An 18,314-nucleotide genomic window follows, 5' to 3' on the forward strand; every position below is an offset into this window, starting at 1 on the left:
ACTCCTACCTTAACAAAATAATCTCAGAATGCTTGGTTCCCTCAGCTCTTTACACATTGAACACCTGGAAACTCCCTTACAGAAAACACTCAACACTCCACTAGGGAATGGCGACCAGAACTCAAAGCCGCTACAATCTCGTCCTATTTCATTCCTTCACTGAGGCTTTCAGCAGTGGTCATTACAAACTGGTCCAAAGCTGGGTGCCTAACTATCACTTGAGGAGCATTTTAATAATACCATACGTGCTGGGTACAGAGGCACACACCTATAATTCCAGCTACTCAGGAGGCTGAGGTAGGAGGATCACAAGTTTCAGGCCAGCCTCTGCAATTTAGCAAGACCCTATCTTAAAATAAAAAATCAAAAGGACTAGAGATAGGGCTCAGTGGCTAAACACCCCTGAGTTCATTCTCCAGTACCTAAAAATAAAAAGGCCGTGGGAGTATAGCTCAGTGGTAAATCACCTCTAAAGTCAATCCCCATTACTGAAAAATTAAAAAATGAACTACATCTTTTGAGACTCCACTCAATACCTAAAAGTTTTGTTGGTGACTAGGGTGCACACCCATGTCTGGAAAAAACTATCTTGGTACACATCATATTTCCATCTCCACATTATGCTTTTATTTTCCTATTGTTTTGTAATGACGTTCCTTGTACTCTCTTTAATTCCTGTGAAATTTCAATAAAAATATTTAGGTAGTTTTTAATCTTCATCAATGGTGTTTGCAGCAACACGAAATGATGCCAATATTATGCTAATATTGTCCCTGTCAGTAAAAAAATTTTATACCGAAGCATATCCACTTTAATATCACTTATAATAACAAAAAACTAGAAATAATCCTAAATGTCCAACAATAAAAATAAGTTATATTATGATACAATCACAGAAATACCATCTACCATAACAGAATATACATTAGTGGGATTTTTTTTCATTATAATTTCTTTAATAATTTTCTAAATATTATCATTGGTTTATCATTTCTTTTGCGGGAGGGACTGAACTCAGGGGCACCCAACTACTGAGCCACATCCCCAGCCCTATTTTGTATTTTATTTAGAAACACGGTCTCACTGAGTTGCTTAATTCATCACTTTTGCCGAGTCTGGTATTGAGCTTGCAATCCTCCTGCCTCAGCCTCCAGAGCTACTAGGATTACAGGCATGCACCACTATGCCCGGTTCATTTATTTTTATTCTGTAAAATTTCTATTTCCCATTTTTATACTAGTTCATTGGTCTTACTCATTTGTAGAAGGCTTTTGGCTGTTGTGCATCATAAGCCTATGATACATTTAGCAAGTCTTCTCTCCCAATCTTCAATGAGTCTTTTAATTATATTTATGTGCCTTGCTGTACAAAATTGGTAAACTGTTTAAGAAGTAAAGAGCTACTCTCTGTTCCTTCACTCAGGGACTGTGAATAACTAAAAGGTTTACACCATCATTTTTAAGTAATATACATCTGAAATACTTCATTCTTTTCTGTATATGCTTGCTCGCTTTTTGCCTAAAGGATCAACAACACATTTGCCTGGAATTGCTTTCGTGAGGATAACCTACAGGCTCACCCTATTGCTTTAAAATGATGAAAGATGCTAGGACTGGGTGATGAGAGTTTCTTTATGCTAATCCCTTTCATTTTGCATATGTATGGATATTTCTGTAACAAAAAATTAAAATTTTAAGTGTCTATACCAATTTTTAGTCAGACCCCAAAACAAGTAACAGAAAGGAATGAAAAAAAATTTCTAAGAAATAGCTCAAAATTCAGGGAGTAAAGACATACTTAACAGAGCTTGTGTAAAGAACTGATATTCATCCACACTATTGTCAAGGTCAAGTGGAGTGCTGAACCCCTCAAGGGCAGTTTCTTCCAGCACTTCTTCATCCCAGTCATCCTCCTCTTCCTCCTGGTCTCCACCTCTCCCGTTATTTGCCTGCATGGCTTGAGCAGCAACGTTTGTATCCTCCTCATCACTGGAAATCTCCTCTGTGGATCCATTAATTATTTAAAAGGAATCAAAATATGCAAGTGTAATAGATAAAATTCCATGAAAAAGACTATTTTAAAAATGTAGAAATGGAAAAAAAATTTTACATAAATACATAAAAATAAACCTTATGCCTACTCTACAGTTTGATAAATTGAGAATGGCTTTATCCTTCTCACTGAAAACAATTTCCCTAGATCTGCGGGTTACCTGAACATTGCTAATGTTATACTATAGCTGACTCATTAACTTGAGAATACTATTTAACTGCAGATTTCCCATAATTTTTGTTAAAAAAAAAAAAAAAAAAAGACATCAAATGATTTTGTAATCAGTACACGTTTAGATAACAATGACCTCCCATTGATTACCAAGTGTTCAGAAGTACCAAAATGATGAGGTCATTTCCTTTAATAGAAATAGTAAAAATGCAAAAAATGTAAATAATAATAAAGTAGTCAACTACATGTGGCTTGAAAAGTTATAAGCCAAGTTACGCATGACCTATTTTCAGTGCTGCTCTGTTCCAAGTGGTTAAATGAATATTGTAACTGGAATATTGTAACTAGAAGGCAGCAAATGCAGAATAAAAATCAACTTAAAAGGAAAAACCTAGAGTAAACCAGGCAACGTCAATCTAAAACTAGTTCCATAAAACACACCACACTGAAACAGCTGGATTAAACTAAAAGACAGGGATAAAACAAGAAACCATAGTTTGGGACCAGACATGTAGTGGGGGAAAGTGGCAAAGGTACAATTACAAAGATAGCAAGAAATACCTTTGCTAGTTAATAATTCTACAATTTGGAAGGAAATTCAACAAGTCTTGGAATATTACTAGAAAAAATTATTTCAAGCCGTATTATTTATAAGCCAAAAACCAGCAAAACATGAAGTTAGAAAGAGATCATAACAAAATGAAAAAAAGAATTTGTAATTCTTGGCATATGCTTAGCCCCCTCCAAAAGAAAAATAATAAAGAGGGAAAAAAAAAGTAACTTCTAGAAAGAAACTACTTCAAAAGATCTACTCAGAAATCAGAAAAATCAGAAACTTTTGTGGTAAGAGTGGTGAAGGGTAGCTTAAAATTCCTTATATATGAACAAACTGGGATACCAGTTAAAACAAAAAGTGTTTTAAATCTATACCTGAAATCACAAAGTTTAGCATCAAAAAATAGTTTGGTTTTTTGTTTGTTTGTTTGTTTGCTTTTGTTTCCTGGCAAGAATTCTGATTTTTCTTAGCTAAAGATAAATGTCTTTTTTAACCACAAAAGGAAAACCTCCACTCAGAATTAAATAGTGCTACTTCCTGGGCCCTAGCAAGTAGCTTTACAATCTCATTATTAAATGTCTAATATTCTTGATATTGACAATCTTATTCTGACTTTAGATTAAGCAAATCATCTTCATTTCTGAACTTTATTCTAAATGTATATTTAGACCACAAATACATCTCTCATTAATAATTTTGGAACATGAATCACCTACCAATCCTTTTTTTTTTTTTTAAATCAATCTCCACTGTTCTTAATCTAGTGTTTCACTTAATTCATGGCTGCTGCCTTCATTGAGTCTATTAGCATTAACAAGAAAATAAAATACTAAGTTGTTAACATGTATCAAGACCATATGATTCTGTTACAAATATATTTACCACGTATAAAAACATCCATTAGGCTCAGGTTTAAAAATAATTCAGTTTACAGTTTCAAGAAGTACACAAATCTGTTATCCCACATGATACAATTAACACGTCAATCAAGTCCAAGATATTTGTTAAATGTTCAGCAAGCCAAAGAATGTAAATCTGTTTAATGAAGCCAAACAGACTAAAAGTCAAAGAAAACAATGCTCAAATCACAATCAATTCTAGCACCGTATAAGACTTTACCATTTTCTTCTATGTCAACTTTCTCTGCTTTTGAGCGATCTTCCCGGTTTACCAGTTGCCTAGTGGCACAGACCTGCTTTAGGCCAAGGAAAAGGAAAAGTATTGAAGGGACAATCTGTCCCACCACAGCATCTACTGCAGGAGGTCGATTTTGCAATTCAAAAAGGATACTCAGTCCTATTATACACATCTTCCGATCATGATGCCTGCAAAATTTGAAGGGAAAAAAATGTAGTCATGAGAAGTGCAATAAAGGACAAAACCCAGAGAAATTACAAAAAGAAATGTTCAAGGCAAACTCTAGGGTTTATTCATTGGGATTGTACAGAAATATCTCCAGTTTTCTGCTATATGAAATCTTACATTAAAAAAGTTTTATAAATCATTATCATTAAAGACCCATGGGAGTCTGCAATTAGCATGGTGAATCTTGCTATAATACCAACTTATGACTAATGTAAATGCTACATTTGAGTGTTGGCATAATGGGTTTTGTTAAAGCAGAAAATTCTTGTACAATGGAAAACATGGAGAATTCCCCAGACTCTTCCCATTAGACTAGTCCTCAAGTTTTCTTGGCACAGGTACTATACACTAACATCAGGTGTCAAAAGGTGTTTCAAAAACTCAACATCCAATAAGCTGAGCTTAATAGATCTAAGTAAATCTACTGGCATCCTCTGCTATAACACAGATAAGAAACTCTTTTTATTAAATTATTTATTCTAATTTGTTATACACAATGGCAGAATGCAATTCATTTCATATTACACATATGAAGCACAATTTTTCAAGTCACTGATTGTACACAAAGTATTTTCACACCATTCATGTATTCATACGCGTACTGAGGGTAATGCTGTCTAACTCATTCCACCATCATTCCTACCCTCTTGCCTCCTCCCTTCCCCTCCCTCCCTTTTGCCCTATCTAAAGTGCCTCCCATTCCTCCCATGCTCCACACCACCCCAGGAAAATTTAATTCTGAAGGAAAAGATGTTTGACCAATTTATATTAGTCATATTTTTCTATATATTCCCTTTAAATTGTTTAAAACTAAAGATACTAAGAACTAAAAGACTATTATATTAGTATAACCACTTAAAATTGTAAGCATGAACAAAAAAAATCACTTGCAGTGGTTCAATTCATTTAAAATGAGATTATAATACAACAACCTCATGAATACTTTACAAGCTTCTGTTATTCTTCATTATATGCATTGCTTGCTTCATTTGAGTTACTAATGGCCAAGCTGTATGACGTAAGAGGAATTGTACTTGACCTGAAGGCTTTCTCATTCTCGTAGTACCAAACTAGTAGTGCATACCAGTCAAGTGGATCATAGCAAGAAAGATGATTTACCAGTGGATCTCTAAAGAATCTAAGGAAGCACTCTCCAAGGATGCCCAGTGTATGCAAAAGCTAAAAAAAAGACTGTCTTTAAAAAACTGCTTATTCATGTTGACAAAGATATAAGAATACCAACTACATAACTTTGCATGAACAAATCTCGACTCTAAATCTTTGTCAGAGATAACTTTAAGCACACTTTTTTTTTTGGGCGGGGGGGGGGGGGCAGCCTCTGGGGATTGAACTCAGGGACACTCAAACACTGAGCCACATCCCCAGCCCTACTTTGTATTTTATTTAGAGACACGGTCTCCTTGAGTTGCTTAGCACCTTGCAGTTGTTGAGGCTAGCTTTGAACAATGTTTTTCCCTTGAAAGTTTTATAAACAAATATAAGTGAGGGACAAATTCCAGGCTTCTACAAGTAGAAAACAGGCAGAGTATCCTGTAAGTGTGTTCACTCAGTCCTATTCTACCATCCTAACCCAGGCCTTCATCATCACCCACCCACATGGTAGTGTACTGATCATTTCTACCCAAGTGTCTACTCCCTTCAGCAAATTTTTCTAAGTAATATCTTGTAAAACTTTAAAAATGTTCCCAAATTAAGACAGCAAGCAAGCTCAAATTCTAACATAATATGGCCATCAACATGTGTTGGGTGACTTGAGATGGGCATATAACAATGTAGGACCTTACTTTTCCTGAGTTTGAACCATGCCCCCTGCCTTTTTTTTTTTTTTCTCTCGCAATACTGGGGATCAAACCCAGGGCTTCATGCATGCTACGCAAGCACTCTACCTTAGCTATATCCCCAGACATAATTTGTGGTTTTTTCTCTTTGTAGCACTAGGGAATGAACCCAAGACCTTGTACATGCTTGGCAAATGCTTTACCACTGAGCTCCGTTTCCATCTCCTATGTTTGAAAACTAGGAGAGTTTTTCACAGAAAGCCAAACTCTTCTACAGAGGCAATCTCTAAGCTAAAATTAATAATCTTTCTGACCACATTTGAGAACAGGCTCCTTTGAGAGCTGCAAAGAGCTAAACATCCCAGGACAGTATGTAACATCTTTGGCAGACTGGTATCCTCCTTAGAAACCTGATTCTCCCTAGAGTATCTGCCCACAGACACATAATAGTCATAGCATTTAGACCCTTAATTTTTGCTGCCTAAGATATAATGACATACAATAATCAAAAACAAATGGGAAGGGGCTAGGGATGTAGCTCAGTGGCAGAGCACTTGCCTAGCACATGTTGAGGCACTGGCTTTAATCCTTAGCCCACATAAAAATAAACAAAATAAAGGCATTCTGTCCATCTACAAGTATTAAAAAAAAAACTTTTTTAAATTTGGGAAGAGGTTTGAATTCTTTTCACTAGATTTTACTGTTGAAACACATTCATAATACTCTAAAAATTAAACATCATGTTACTAATATACCAAAAATAGTTCCAATGATATGAAAATTGATTTTGTACATTCTATCCTACATACATACATACATACATATATATATATATATACATACATATATATATATATATATATATATATATATATATATATATATATATATATAGTAAACTTCCCAGAAACAGAAAGTTAATATTTAGTCCAAAGGCACACATACCCAAGAAAATAATCTGTATCGTTCATCCACTGGTTTATAAACTGTACAGTGATAGGTCCAGGGTTGTGAGGCAACTGAATTCGCTCTAAAGTATGTAGCAGCAAATCAGGGTTATAGTACAAGGCAGCAATTGCAACCTGAAGACACATCGTACGGAGTTCACTAGTTTTGACCCCTCTAGTTAATCTCTCCAAAACAAGTTGAACAAAGAGAGGAATGCACTAAAGAGTAAAAAGAAAAGAAGAGTCAACCATACACAGAGCAACCAAGTAACTTACAGAAAGCTAATGCTGGCAAAGAGTAGTATCAAAAAGTCTTAATGACAATAAAATTTTTGCTTAAATTGTTTTTAGATATTTACAAGATTTATATGTTCATAAAATTCACAGAAATTAAGTAAACAACAGTCCTTCAGCAATGCCAGGAAATCTGCTTTCTTTAGTGAACACTGGAATTCATGGAAGACTGTCCAGTAGAGTCCACACTCAAATGGTGACGATAACCCATGAATGAACCCAACTAGATAAAATGATGAAGGTGGATTTTTCTTTGATTAATCAAATTGAAAATAAATAATTTGGACTAAAAATAAGTATGATAGTCTCAGTATGTCTCTTGAAAACAATTTTACATGAAAGATGAAAAAGAAGTGGTGAACCCCACACATTAAAATAAAATGATCTAATTCCAATGCTAACTCTGTTTCTTACTCAGATCTAGAATACTCCTGGTTCTAATGTAATAGCACAACACATATGATTTTAAAATACATTAAAAATTATTACCCTGGCCAAATAATTGGTTGAGAATCAGTGAAGCCACAATGGAAAATAAGCCTGAAGAGCTCTTTTTGAGAGGTTTTAAAAGTAAATTTTTACTAATACATACAAAGCCAAGAGGAACCAAAGGAATCTTTAAGTTTTAAACTAGTAACACTAAAATTATCCCCTTTACAGTATATTAAGACAAAACTGATTATGGAGACAGGTTGGACAAGTTACACAAATCCACAAATAAAGCATGGTGCAACTACAAGAGCAGTGCAGGAGAGCTGCGTGTACCACTGTGGAGGGTGGTCACCAAGAGAAGAACGGCGAAAAACATAGGTAGAGTGCATTGCTATGTATCTAAGAAGCAAGGAAAGAATGAATTTAAAATGGGGGGGAAATAGGGAATTGCAGTAAGGTAAAAGGATCAGTGATGGAGGATAGACTCCTCTGAATACACCTTATTTATTAAGTTAGACTTTAGAACTGTGTATATGTTCTATATTCGTTAATTTTTTTAAAAAAAGCAATCCCTAAAAATTCAGATTAATTGAAGTAAATGAATAAGCCAAACAGGGATTATTTTAGTGACTTTAAATTTAATGATTTGACTGTATATTAACTACACGTATATATTTATATACTCCTAGAGTATGGACATACCTTAGGTGAAAAGAGCTACCAAAAAATCTTGAACTGTTAATAGTAATCACATATTTTTTTTTAAGAGAGAAAGAGAGAGACAGAGAGAGAGAATTTTTTAATATATTTTTTTTAGGTTTTGGTGGACACAACATCTTTATTTTATTTTTATGTGGTGCTGAGGATCGAACCCAGCGCCCTGTGCATACCAGGCGAGCGCGCTACCGCATGAGCCACATCCCCAGCACAACAGTAATCACATATTGATGATAATAATGATATAATTATTCTGAGACTATTGTTTATATTAGTGGAATAAAGCACATAAGTAATTATGATGATAACTTAATTGATCCTATCTCCTACACCAAAAATTATAGTTAACTAAAAATAAAGAAGCCCTGAATTTTAATTGGAAATTAGAAATATCTACATATATCTATGTGTACTAATGATGCACAGACTAAAAAAAGAAAAAGGTATTTCAGCTCTTCTTCATAGAAACAATGACCAACTCAATATTGATGACTGTACATAAATAGCAGTAAGATATATATTATATATGAATGTTAATATATAATTGATGCGAAGCCAGACTGGAGGAGGAAGCTGCCCAGCGCCAGCCAAGCCAGACCGGAGGAGGAAGCCGCCCAGCGCCAAGCCAGACCGGAGGAGGAAGCCCGGGCCCGCCCTGTGTGCTAGTCCGGAGGAAGCCCATCAACCCTTAAAAACCATCAAAGGGGGTGTGGCTACCAGCATGGTTCTGCAGCTGATCCAGACTCTGAAAGCTAGAAGATCCTGGAACAACATATTTCAAACGCTGAAAGAAAAAGGGTTCCAACCAAGAATCATGTATCCAGCGAAATTAACCTTCAGGATTGAAGATGAAATAAAAATCTTCCACAATAAACAAAAGTTAAAAGAATTTGCAGCTAGAAAACCAGCTCTTCAAAACATCCTTGGCAAAACATTACAGGAAAAGGAAATGAAAAATAACAATGAAAACCAACAGCAGGAGGTAGTACAGTAAAGGGAAAATTAATCATAGAGGAAAAACAAATCATGTTAAGTAACATACATAATCAAATATGGCTGGAAATACAAACCATATCTCAATAGTAACCCTAAATGTTAATGGCTTAAATGCACCAATCAAAAGACATAGGCTAGTAGAATGGATTAAAAAAAAAAAAAGATCCAACAATATGCTGCCTACAGGAGACTCATCTGATAGGAAAAGACATACACAGACTGAAGGTGAAAGGTTGGGAAAAATCATATCACTCATACGGACCCCAGAAGCAAGCAGGGGTGTCCATACTTGTAGCGAATAAAATAGACTTCAAGCCAAAGTTAATCAAAAGGGATAAACAAGGACACTACATACTGCTCAAGGGAACCATACACCAACAAGACTTGACGATCATTAATATATATGCCCCAAACAATGGTGCAACTACGTTCATCAAACAAACTCTTCTCAAGTTCAAGAGTCAAATAGACCACAACACAATAATCATGGGAGATTTTAACACACCTCTCTCACCACTGGACAGATCTTCCAAACAAAAGTTGAATAAAGAAACCATAGAGCTCAATAATACAATTAATAATTTAGACTTAATTGATATCTACAGAATATACCACCCAACATCAAGTGGGTACACTTTCTTCTCAGCAGCACATGGATCCTTCTCAAAAATAGACCATATATTATGTCACAGGGGAAATCTTAGCAATTACAAAGGAGGAGAGATACTACCATGCATTTTATCTGATCATAATGGAATGAAATTGGAAATCAATAATAAAATGAGAAAGGAAAAATCCTACATCACATGGAGATTAAACAATATGCTACTAAATGAACAAAGGGTTACAGAAGACATCAAAGAGAAAATTAAAAAATTCTTAGAGGTAAATGAAAACTCAGACACAACATATCGAAATCTCTGGGACACTATGAAAGCAGTACTAAGAGGAAAATTCATTTCATGGAGTTCATTCCTTAAAAGAAGGAAAAGCCAACAAATAAATGACCTCACATTACACCTTGAAGCCTTAGAAAAAGAAGAACAAATCAGCAGCAAATACAGTAGAAGGCAAGAAATAATTAAAATTATAGCTGAAATCAATGAAATCGAAACAAAAGAAACAATCGAAAAAATTGACAAAACTAAAAGTTGGTTCTTTGAAAAAATAAATAAGATTGATAGACCACTAGCCACGCTAAAAAAGAGAAGAAGAGAGAGAACCCAAATTACTAGCTTACGGGATGAAAAAGGCAACATCACAACAGACAATTCAGAAATACAGTAGATAATTAGAAATTATTTTGAAACCCTATACTCTAAATAAAATAGAAGATAGTGAAGGCATCGATAAATTCCTTAAGACATATGAACTACCCAGATTGAGTCAGGATGATATAAACAATCTAAACAGACCAATATCAAGTAAGGAAATAGAAGAAGCCATCAAAAGACTACCAACCAAGAAAAGCCCAGGACCGGATGGATATACAGCAGAGTTTTACAAGAACTTTAAAGAAGAACTAATACCAATACTCTACAATCTATTTCAGGAGATAGAAAAAAAGGGAGAACTTCCAAATTCATTCTATGAGGCCAATATCACCCTGATTCCCAAACCAGATAAAGACACTTCAAAGAAAGAAAACTACAGACCAATATCCCTAATGAATTGAGATGCAAAAATCCTCAATAAAATTCTGGCAAATCGGATACAAAAACATATCAAAAAGATCGTGCACCATGATCAAGTAGGATTCATCCCTGGGATGCAAGGCTGGTTCAATATACGAAAATCAATAAACGTTATTCACCACATCAATAGACTTAAAGATAAGAACCATATGATCATCTCGATAGATGCAGAAAAAGCATTCGACAAAGTACAGCATCCCATTATGCTCAAAACACTAGAAAAACTAGGGATAACAGGAACTTACCTCAACACTGAAAAAGCTATATACGCTAAGCCTCAGGCTAGCATCATTCTCAATGGAGAAAAACTGAAGGCATTCCCTCTAAAATCTGGAACAAGACAGGGTTGCCCTCTCTCACCACTTCTATTCAATATAGTTCTCGAAATACTGGCCAGAGCAATTAGACAGACAAAAGAAATTAAAGGCATGGATGATATGATAATATATCTAACAGACCCAAAAGGGTCTACAAAGAAACTGCTAGAGTTAATAAATGAATTCAGCAAAGTGGCAGGATATAAAATCAACACGCATAAATCAAAGGCATTCCTGTATATCAGCGACAAATCTTCTGAACTGGAAATGAGGACAACCACCCCATTCACAATATCCTCAAAAAAAAAAACAGCATGGTACTGGTACCAAAACAGGCGGGTGGACCAATGGTACAGAATAGAGGACACAGAAACCAATCCACAAAATTACAACTATCTTATATTCGATAAAGGGGCTAAAAGCATGCAATGGAAGAAGGATAGCATCTTCAACAAATGGTGCTGGGAAAACTCGGGAGGCTGAGGCAGGAGGATCGTGAATTCAAAGCCAGTCTCAGAAATAGCAAGGCACTAAGCAACTCAGTGAGACTCTGTCTTTAAATAAACTACAAAATAGGGCCAGGGATGTGGCTCAGTGGTCAAGTGCCACAGAGTTCCATCCCTAGTACCCAAGATAAAAAGTATTATTTTGAATCATGGTAGAAGAAAGAATTAACATACTTAAATACTCAAACTTTCTCAGGATAATCTGATAATTTATGAGAAAACATTTCGTTTTATAGAAATATTTCATATAATAAATGAAGAAGGAATGGTGATTAGAATATCACTTTCAATACCACTAACCTCAGAGGATAGGAGACAACTAGACATACTGTGCTTCCTGGGAGAAATACACATCATCACCCATGACTTGTTCTTGGCAAAAAAGTCAAACCTGAGTCTAACCCAATCTCTAAATTTAACTACCACGTGACAGGAAATTTAGAGAAATGGAATGCCAAGGTGATGTGTTCCTTAATAGATAGTTAATGCACTGTCTATTCACAACCATTAGAAATCCTCTTAAGTCCTCAGCTTTCTGATTAAAAATTCTCTAATACTATCTTCCCAGATCATTCTACCACCCAGTTTTAGGAGTGGAAATTGACTATATCACTTTAGAGATTTTTGGTTGCTGACTTTAAATGAAACTACACAGATAAAAAACAATCCTCTTATTCAACTCTTGATTACCTACCATATTGCTCCAAACTGAAATTTCAATTTTTTGCACTTTTACAATTCTTCCTAATTTGCTGATAAACAAAGCCAAGATAGGCCAGTAGTTCAGCAGAGAAAGCCAAGGAAGGAGACAGCCAAGAACAACTTTCCTGGGGAACAAGAACAACCCTCACGGGGACAAGACAAACCTCAGAAGAACCTGAAAACAAAAAATCAGTCGTTACAAATGCTTCAAGAATAAAGGAGGGCTGGGATATAGATGAGTCTAGAGTGCTTGCCTAGCAGGTGAAGCCCCTGGGTTCAACCACCATGAAGGAAGAGGAAACCATTCTTAAAGGAAACTTTGACTACAATACCTCAAATATAAAATAACAATAAAAACAGACATTATAAAAAGAACCAAACAAAAATTCTGAACTTAAATACTATGAACAAAATGAAAAATTCACTAAAGAAGCTCCACTGGCCAAAGGTTTAAAATGGCAGAAGAGAGAATTAACATACTTAAAAGACAAGCAATAAAGACTATGAATTCCAAAGACCAGAGGAAAAAAGAGAACAAAGAAAAATGTCCACAACCTCAAGGAAATGTGGAACATAATTAAGCACACTAGTATACGAATAACAAGAGTACCAGGAAAAAAACAGGACAGAAAGGGGGGGAAATACAGAAACAATGGTTGAAAACTTCCCAAGTTTGACAAAAATAATCTGCACATTTAAGAAGCTCACAAATTTCAATTAAGATAAACACAAAGAGAGCCACACACATCCACATCATAGTAAAAATGCTGAAAGACACAATCTTGACAGTAGTGGTAAGAGAAAAACATATACCAACACAATGAACAAAGGAAGGTTAATAAGATTAACATCTGTTAATCATTGTTTCTTCCCAGAAATAAACAATGTTTCTTCCCAGAAATAATGGAGGCCAAAAGGCAATGTCATAGCATAGGTAAAATTTTAAAAAAGTTGTTCACCAAAAATCTACCAAAATTACCTTTCAAATATGAAGGCAAATCTTTTCTAGCTACTCTCTGACAGAGGATTAACATGCAGAATATATAAAGAACTCAAAAAATTTAACACCAAAAAAAAAAAAACCCACCAAAAATCAAATAACCCAAATGATAAATGGGCAAATGAACTAATTAGACACTTCTCAAAAGAAGAAATACAAATGTCCAAAAAAATGTATTAAAAAGTTCAATATCTTTAGCAATTACAGAAAAGCAAATCAAAACTATACTGAGATTTCATCTTATTTCAGTTAGAATGGCAACCATCAAGAATACAAATGACATCCAGGAGTGGTGACATATGCCTATAATCCTCAGCTCAGGAGGCTGAGGCAGGAGGATCACAAATTCAAAACCAGTCGCAGCAATTTAGCAAGGCCCTAAACAACTTCATGAGACCCTGTCTCAAAATGAAAAACAAAAAGGCCTGGGAATAGGGCTCTGTATTTATGTAACCCTGGGTTCAATCCCTGGTACCAAAAGAGTATGAACAATAATAAATGCTGAAGAGGATATGGGAAAAAAGTTAAATTTGTACATTGTTGGTGAGAATGTAAATCAGTACAACTACAGTATGAAGGTTCTTCAAAAGACAAGGAATGAAATTTCCATATCACCCAGCTATACCACTCTTATTTATACAAAAGAATTTTAAGTTATCATACTATAGTGATACATGCATACCACTTTATAGAAGCACAACTCATAATATCCAAACTATGGAACCAAACCTATGTGTCTCTCAGTGAATGAATGAACAAAGAAAATGTGGTATGTATGTACACACAATGAAGTTTCTTTCAGCCATAACTAAAAATTATGTCATTTCAGGAAAATGGGTGGAATATGAGACCATTATGTTTAGCAAAATTAGCCAAATTCAGAAAGTCAAGGGTCATGCGTTTTCTCTAATATGCAGAAGCTAGAAAGATAAAAAGAAAAGAAAGGTGGGGGTGGATCTCATGAAAATTGAAGGGACATTAGTAGAGTAGAGGAAAGGGAACAGGGGGTGGGAGGAAGGGAGGTAAAGGAGAAATACTGGGAAATGGTATCGGCCAAATTATATTGTTATATTGTGTGCATGTATAAATATGTAAAAACAAATCCCTCCATTATGTACAACTACAATATACCAATTAAAATATTTTTAAAAAATAAATATCCCTTTAAAAAACAAATACAAGGGACTTGGGTTGCAGCTCAGTGGTAGAGTGCTTGCTTAGCATGTGTGAGGCCCTGGGTTCAATCCTAAGCACCACATAAAAAATAAATGAATAAAATAAAGCTATAAAAACATGAAGGCAAGATAAAGGCATACTCAGATAAAAAAAAAAACCAGAGAGGGGCTGGGGATATGGCTCACATGGTAGAGTAGAGTGCTTGCCTCACATGTACAAGGCCCCGAGTTCAATCCCCAGCACCACCACCAAAAAAAAAAAAAAACGAGAATCCATTGCTAACATAGCTGCATTATAATAAGTACTAAAGGAGGTTCTCTGGGCTGTGAAAGCAAATGACCCAATTAAACGTTACACACACACACTCATACACATACACACAGGCACCAGTAAAGACAGCATACACAATATTTCTTTGACTTTGTTTTCTTTACTGTTTTAAAAAGCAACTACATAAAACAAAGTATACCACAATTGTACTTTTGGGCCTATGACATAAAGCAATGTAATAATACAGAAGAGGTAGGAGAAGCAAGGTAATCCTGAAGCAAGGAAATAACACCAGATGGTAAGTCCACAGGAACAAGTAAAGGAATCAGAGATGGTTAAATAAGAAGGCTAATATAAAAAGCCCCATATTCCACAAACCAAGAACAACTTTGCGCATACATACTTGGTTATCTCTCCTCTCTCTCTTCAATTTCTTTAACAGATGCAAAGTTACAAAAAGTAATAATTATTAATAATGTATTATTGGATTTGTAACATAAACGTAATATGTATAAGAACAGTGCAAAGAGAGAAGAGGAAAGAGTTATATCAGACTATTTCTGTTATCTTTCTGAAATTAATATTAAGTGGATTCTATAAATCACCAGAAAAAATTTATTAAAATGAAAAAGTTTATAAGCCTATGTCAGATTCTTTAAAATCTTCAGCTATACCAACAACTCTCGAGTTCCTTAAACTATAGGATCCTGGCCATGATTATTTGCTGTAAACCCATGATAAAGGGGGATCAGGAAGAGAAAATATTTAGGCTGACAGATTTGGCCTTAGGTTTCTCTGTCCAATTTCCTGGCCTATGCGTACTTCATTTCAGATGGAATCTCTCACTGGGCTTCTCTGTGAATCAAATGAACAATCACTATTTATATCAAACACTACTTTAGTCATGTCTTTAAAGTTTTTAACATCCAAAAAAATTTAAATAGTGAAAAAATATGGAGTAACCACTAAGAGATCAAAAAAAGTATAGTGAAAAAAAATAATTAAAGAAATTAAGATGTGACATTGGAAAATATTTACTTAATCAAAATAAAGCCGATAAAGGATTAAAAAATGAGAACAAAAACACATGAGATATAAAAAATTGACTAAATCCACATGTAACAATAACAGAGAATGTCAGGATGTCAGATTGGATTAAAAAAACAAGATCCAATTATAAACTGTATACAGAAAACACTTTAGATTCAATACACACAATAGATTAAAAGCAAAACCATTGGAAAAAAAATATATCAGGGAACACAACTATGAAAAAAGATAATATCAGACAAAATAGACATTAAAACAGTTTCTAGAAATAGAAATTTTGACTAATGAGTCAATCCATCAGAAAGCTAAAACCATTATAAATATACACAAACCTAACAACAGAGCCAAAAAAAATATGAAGCAAAAATGAACAGAAATTAGAGAAGTAGACAATCCAACAATAGTTGCAGGTGACTTAAATACTTCACTTTCAATAATGGACAGATCAAGTAGGCAGATCATCAAGATATACAGGACTTAACATTATAAACCAACAACCAGACCTAACAAACACCTACAGAACACATCAAAGAACAGCAGAATATACATTATTCACAAGTGCACACAGAACACTAAGACAGACTAGATGAAAAGCATAAAACAACCCCCAAGGTCTTAAAAAGGAGTGATATGACAAAATGTGTTCTCCACTCACAATGGAGTCAAACTTAAAAATTTCTGAAAATCTACAAATTCACAAAAATTAAAAATAATACTTCTAAATGATTGGTGGGTTTAGAATAAATCACAAGGGAAATTAGAAAACATTTTGAGATAATAAAACAAACATATCAAAATTTATGGAATTTATCTAAATCAGTGCGGAAAGGAAAATCTATAGCTATAGGTTCTTATATTAAAAAAGAAGAAAGATCTCAAATTGATAACCTAAACTTCCACCTTAAAATACTAGAAAAAGAATAACAAATCAACAGAGGAGAAAAAAAATAAAGATTAGAGGGGAGACTAAAAAATGGAAAACAGAAAATAAAGAATGAAACCAAAAGTTAGTTCTTTAAAAAGATGGACAAAATTGACAAAACCATTAAGTCAATTACCGAAGGGAAAAAAGAGAAGACTGCTGAAATCAGGAACAAAATAAGGTCATTATTGCCACTCCTATAGAAAAAAACAAAGAATTGTACAGAATCACTATAAACAACCACATGTCAACAAACTAGACAACTTTGATGAAATGGCCAAATTCTAGAAAGATGCTAGATAATGAAATTGATTTAAAAAAAAAAAACTGGAAATATGAATAGACTAACAAATGAAGAGACTGTGATAGTAAGTTTACAACTAACCACTGAAGTCTACCAAACATAGAAGAATACCAATCCTTCACAAACTCTTGGAAAGAAGAGAATAGGGGAGAACTTCCAAAATTCTGAGGCCAACATTACTCTGATACCAAAGCCAGCCAAAGACATCACAAGAAATGAAAATTCTATATTAATCTCTCTTATGAATACAGACACAGCCAGACATAATGGTGCATACCTGTAATCACAGTGGAAGGGAAAAAGAGAAAAAAAAAAGTAAGGAAGGAAGAGAGGGAGGGAGGGAGGAAATCAACAAACTTTGTCTAGAAATACATAAAATGAATTATACTCTATGCCCAAGTTTGTACCAGGGCTGTAAAGTTGATTTAAAATCTGAAAACTGAAAGAAGGGGAGGAAACCACATCATCTCAATTGACGCCAAAAAAATCATTTGACAAAAATTCAAGCCCCCTCATGATAAAAATATTCAATAACTAGCAATAGTCAAGAACCTCCCTCAACTTGATAAAGGGCATCTTTGAAAAACCCCAATTAAGGGCTGGGGATGTGGCTCAAGCGGTAGCGCGCTCGCTTGGCATGCGTGCGGCCAGGGTTCGATCCTCAGCACCACATACAGACAAAGATGTTGTGTCTGCCAAATACTAAAAAATAAATATTAAAATTAAAAAAAAAAAAAGAAAAACCCCAATTAACACTAGATCTAATGGTAAAAGACAGGATGTTTTCTCTTCCTAAGACCAGGAACAAGACAAGATGTCACCTCCCACCAAAGGCAGTCAACATGGGATACAAAGTTCTAGTCAGGCAATTAGTCAAGAGAAAGAAATAAAAAGCATCCAAATTAGAAAGGTAAAACTATTTGTAGATGATATGATCTTTTATATAAAAAATCCTAAGTAATTACTAAAACAAATGAGTTTAGCAAGTAGTAGAAGATAAACATACAAAACACATTTGTTTTTCTATACATAGGCAATGAATCT

The 18,314-nt window shown here is 34.6% G+C and overlaps 1 protein-coding gene across 2 annotated transcripts in view; it reads right to left on the reverse strand.

The window, feature by feature from the left end:
* Ipo8 (importin 8) overlaps positions 1-18,314 on the reverse strand; it is a 72,906-nt gene that overhangs the window by 4,584 nt on the left and 50,008 nt on the right. For both annotated transcript variants that reach the window (XM_046435894.2, XM_058576427.1), the window contains 3 exons: positions 6,889-7,109; positions 3,899-4,104; positions 1,798-2,001 (listed from right to left, as the gene is read on the reverse strand). In XM_046435894.2, the coding sequence (XP_046291850.1) occupies positions 1,798-2,001; positions 3,899-4,104; positions 6,889-7,109 (631 nt within the window). The remainder of the gene's footprint in view (positions 1-1,797; positions 2,002-3,898; positions 4,105-6,888; positions 7,110-18,314) is intronic.

Source organism: Marmota monax, unplaced genomic scaffold (genome assembly GCF_021218885.2).
Source record: "Marmota monax isolate L192 unplaced genomic scaffold, Marmota_monax_Labrador192_F-V1.1 WCK01_AAM20220418_F8-fsc00012, whole genome shotgun sequence".
Taxonomy (NCBI): domain Eukaryota; kingdom Metazoa; phylum Chordata; class Mammalia; order Rodentia; family Sciuridae; genus Marmota; species Marmota monax.